Source organism: Acyrthosiphon pisum, chromosome A1 (genome assembly GCF_005508785.2).
Source record: "Acyrthosiphon pisum isolate AL4f chromosome A1, pea_aphid_22Mar2018_4r6ur, whole genome shotgun sequence".
NCBI classification, from domain to species: Eukaryota; Metazoa; Arthropoda; class Insecta; order Hemiptera; family Aphididae; genus Acyrthosiphon; species Acyrthosiphon pisum.
Genome location: NC_042494.1, coordinates 68,780,755 through 68,785,910, shown reverse-complemented (window position 1 = coordinate 68,785,910; position 5,156 = coordinate 68,780,755). Strand labels below are relative to the sequence as shown.

General features: G+C 26.0%; 1 protein-coding gene across 1 annotated transcript in view; it reads right to left on the bottom strand.

Annotated features, from left to right (window-relative positions):
- Positions 1 to 2,783: 2,783 nt before the first annotated feature.
- LOC100162583 (gamma-aminobutyric acid type B receptor subunit 1) overlaps positions 2,784 to 5,156 on the bottom strand; it is a 10,795-nt gene continuing 8,422 nt past the window's right edge. The window contains exons 12-14 of the mRNA XM_029486258.1: positions 4,295 to 4,591; positions 4,102 to 4,239; positions 2,784 to 3,290 (exon numbers count right to left, since the gene is read on the bottom strand). Of these exons, the coding sequence (XP_029342118.1) occupies positions 3,030 to 3,290; positions 4,102 to 4,239; positions 4,295 to 4,591 (696 nt within the window). The 3' untranslated portion in view covers positions 2,784 to 3,029. The remainder of the gene's footprint in view (positions 3,291 to 4,101; positions 4,240 to 4,294; positions 4,592 to 5,156) is intronic.

Here is a 5,156-nt window from a genome sequence, read left to right as displayed (position 1 = left end):
TTGTCGATTTATTTGTAGCCTAATTTACAATCAGTACGTATATCGTAATATTTTATTGATAAATTACAGCTTCAGCTTTACGGGAAATACAATATTTTACATTTACATATTATACTTACTTATTTTTTTGTTCAATCGCATTTTTTTAGACTATAATTTTATTGACTACCTAGCTTGTGAAAATAACTCTCTTTATTGTTTGAAACCGTACATAAAGAATAGGGAAAATTGAAAACTTAATATAAAATTGTTTACGGCAACTAAAATATTCAAAGATAAAATAAAATATGATACATAGCAATAGCAAGCAACTATATCATCTGTACCTTGCAGGATATATAAAGTGAAGATTAAATTACGATAAGTGACATAACTTTCTTTAATATACTAAGAAGTTCCAAATATTTATATATATTATATAAATAATAAATATTATAATTATTTTCATATTTTGAATAGATTGTTTTAGAATTGTATGTAGGTACCTCGATAAGCCATTGAAAGATTTTAAATTTTAGGCATAGTAGAACCATGGATGGATACCCTAATTAATTTTTAAAAAAATTCTTTAGAAATGAAAAATTTAAGCTTGTAATATACGAGTATTTGTTCGGTTGGATACTTACCTTTTGAGGGCTGAAACTTGATTCTCTCCTTCACTCCTTCAAAATCACAAATGTTTATAAAAAAACAAAATAATAATACAGACATTACGTTTGAATGATGTAGGAAATGATAGGATAACTAATGTATTGCGATAATGAATTCAGTGTCTATTATAAATGTTTTACAATTATCTTCAAACATTGAGTGGCCATTGATCTAAATAATTAAGTGTGTTTTCAAAAAATTTAAAAAAAATTATTAAATACGATTTTTATAAAAGAAAAAAAAGATAGCTTTATTACGATAAGAGAAAAACTTAACATATTATACGTTATACTATAAATAATCAATAGGAATGTTTTAACGTAGAATTTGTATTATATAAGTGCCATACTTACGTAGAAATTAAAATAATAATTAAAAAGTGATGATATTATTATTATCACCAACAACAGCTGTTTACCTTATTCTACCATTTCTACATCACTGAGACTTACTCAATATGCATACATTTTCAAAAAAAGTACATCCATTCTGATAAAAAAAATCACACCATCCGATTAGAAAATTCTCATTTATCAAAAAACAAAACATCTAATGAATAACACTTAACACGGTACATATATCCCTCTAAATACAGTTAGGATGTTCTCCATTTAATAATCAAGAAAAAATTTAAATGAAAACAAAAAATCATGAACCAAAATGTATTAACTTTTACAACAGATGGTGTTTATTTTAATTATGTAAAATTCGTTTTCGTCTAATTGTAGAGTCAAATAATGCGTTAACGATGGTGTCCTGCTCCTCATTCTGTAGGTTACATTTGACTGTTCTCGTCAATTCTTGATAGCTACGCAAAACAGTAGTTTTAAAAACAAAATAATAAACCCGTTATTTTTGTAAGATTTGATTTTTTTTTTTTTTTAATAATCACATTTCAATACTACAGTTGACTAATATTTGTAACAAAGTATTTTTTTTTACAGAAAAAATGATTATTATTTATATATTGTTATAATATCTAGTGGACAACAAACCGTTTAATTTTAACATGGTAACATTTTATGAAAGTAATCCGATATGTTTTGCATAATTAACACACAATGTGATAAATATGATTTAATTTATATCAGTAAAAATTCAATGCCGAATGATTTATGGTGAATTTGAATCAAATAATTATATAAATGCACAACAATTCATCAATATTTGTTCTTTAAAATGTAAACATAGGTACAACTCAATTATAATAAAATATAATATGTATTTTGTATATACCTATTTAGTATATACTGTTCATGAAATGAACAAAAATAGTTTTAATGGTTTGTAAGCTGATTTATATTTTATTTTTACAATGATAAAGTAAATTATTTACGGTTTAAATTTTAATATCAGGTATAATGTGCGTAATATTTATAGAAAATTTGCTAAGTTAAGAATGAATAACTTTTCATTTCCGTTCAATGTAAACCTAGTACAACCACTTCAAAGATTTAAGTAATGTAGAAACCCAATAGTTTTTTTGTTTGCAGTTGAAACACATGTACAATTGTAAAAAGAAAATGTTTTTAATTTGATGACAGTTTCTCATTACTCATTATAGCTTTCTAAAAATAAGTACCTACATATCTATACCTAATATAATCGTGCAAAGGTAAGTAACTTAAACCTATAGACATTATCGAACCGTTCAAATATTCAAATGATATAAGATATAGAAAGTAAAAAAGTATAATAAGAATAAAAAAAAAATCACTGTACAACATTTAAATCTCATAAAGAATATTGTGAAAAAAGTATAATAATTAATTTGTATTTTAATATTCTGAAATACAACTTACGCAGTAACGGTGCAAATCGTATACCAGAATCGATGATTCATTGTGATCAAACAATAATCATCAATGATGTCGAAACAAAGTTTCGTTAAAAGGGTTTCCGTTGAACTCAAGTTTAAAACATAAATATAAAGTGAACTTCAAAAACTACTTTACGCCAAATTGTTAATCTGCAAACATTGACTTCATTAAACTCTATTTTTGAATGCATATTTCTGGCCTTAGTGTACTGGAATTAAAATTAAATATAATAAACGCATTGTGTCAGTTGAATGTATTTTATATGTAATTTAAAATTCACTTTTTATTTAAAACGTAAATAATATTGATAAATATTTGAAAATTGTTTTTCTCATACCTACTATAATATGCATACCTATATTATTATATAGTATATTAAGTACCATTTCGTTAACTATGATGATTGTATCGTTATTATGTTATCTTTTATCTAAAGATTTTAAAAATTATATTTCGAAGAAACAGCTTTTTTAGTCACCCTGTATGAAGTAAAATGATTAAATTGTTTGTTGGTCGATTGTTTTCAAGCATATTATTGTAAATTTAATGTCTAAGAATTCACAAGTAAGACTCAGAGAATTCCATATCTGAAGCACTAGCTCTAGAATAAGAAGTGGCCGTACCAGCAATGAACGCTGAGTCCGATGTACCTTCGCCAGTTATGAAATCAGCTACAATTAAAGTATCTTTATTTACCGACTGCGATAAGAACGAATGTTCGGTTAACTGCGACTCATCGTTCCATTTTATTTCAGTCTTATCGGTATCGCCCCTTAAACTGAATAGGTCAGACTTTAGTTGTTTTAAACGCTCCTCTTTCTGGAAAACAAAAATAACACTAATAACCAAAAAGGATTACAACAATTTAATGACCCACCCATTTAATTAGGTTGCAGAATTGATATGGTATTTAAAACAAATTTTAAAAATCAATATAAAACTATACATTGTGTTCAAAATACGAAAAAAATCATTTAGTTAACTGTTTAATCAAATATTTTTACATGTTTACTCATGGATAGGTACACATTTTTTGGTCGTAAATCAAAAAAAATTATCACGCTAAGGTTTTAAAATACGTCTACGCGTAGTTGTATTGAATTTCTATATTATATGGTGTATACTGTATATATCATAATATAATATTATTGTATGAAATGTTTGAGGTTTTTTTTTGCTAACTGTTTTCTAAAAAAACACATGATTGAAAACCCAATAGATTTTTCTCTACGTTTACTATTTAATATAATAATTTTATTTGAATTAAATGAGTATTTGTTTAAAATCTAGTATTCACTTGAAAATATATTTGTAGGTCATAAAATATTTTTATTAATTTATTACTTATGCATTAGGTACTATGCTTTACATTTATTTATTGATTTTACTAAAAATATTCAGCTAATTAAATCTTTTATTATTTAATAAATTTAGTTATAACATTAATTATATCAATGGCCTACCTATAGATATATAACATATTATATTAAAATAATTTCTGAAATTATATTCGTCAACAATATTCAATTGTATTAATAAAAATTCTCAATAAAATAAATTAAGCACTTTGGCTTTAAACTAGACTTAAATTAAAATTTAATATTATGTTGGTTATCACTTATCAGTATACCTCTTTTATTTTAGCAGCAAGTTGTTTATTTTCATCGATAAGTCTCTTATACTTATCTTCGTCTTCTTTTGACATTCCAGCATCGGGGTTGTATTTAGATTCCGGTTTGTCGTGGGGATCCCGGATCACTTCAATCACCTAAAATGTACGTCTTTTATTCATCTGCCACAGTTCAATGTCCATTATTTCTTACTTTTGGTACGAATATCAGGGCCATGGAAAGGAAGCAACAGAATATAACAGACAACGCTACAAAAGCGAAACTAGCATCTTGCTGTGATGCTGTCACCATAATCACGGGTGTAGTTATCAAGCATGTAACGACCACGTTGTAAATTGACATTCCGACGTACCGTGAATCATTTATCTGTCTTAGTTTGACACTTCTGGTTTCATACGAGACAAAAAGTCCGAACAGCAAAAGCAACCCTTTGTAGCTTAATGTTAAACCTAAAAAAAAAACACCGGCTAATAAGAATATTGGTGTTTTTATTTATTGTATGAAACATTACTTTAAAATATTAATGGTCGTTGATCATTGATCAAGATTAACGAAACAGGTTCGGTTAATACATTTAAAAAACCCACGATAGTCCAAATGGTATTTTAAGAAAATAATTTTAACTCTTAACTAAATTATTAGTATTTTAGTAATATACATAGTGATACCCAAACAATGTGAATCACAATAAATTACAATAAAATAATACTTTTATTACATAACTTCACACATTAATGTAGGTACTCTAAAAGCACTTAAGCCACTCCACAAATTAGTAAAACCAGTGACTAAACACAGAAAAAAACTCAACAGATCTATAGATACAACTTTTCGTCTAGTTACGAAAATATTTAAAGATCTTACTGATCTTTATTCTTCTCATTTAACGTCTTACAATATTTAGGTACTAATAAAGTTATTTTAAAGTATGCCATTTAATTCTAACCTCCTTTCCACAATATTTATCCTGGCTCGCATAAACAATTTATTAAATTTAATGGTTCACTTAAAATTAAATGAACCAATCTCACTATTGATTCACTAAGGGCCGATT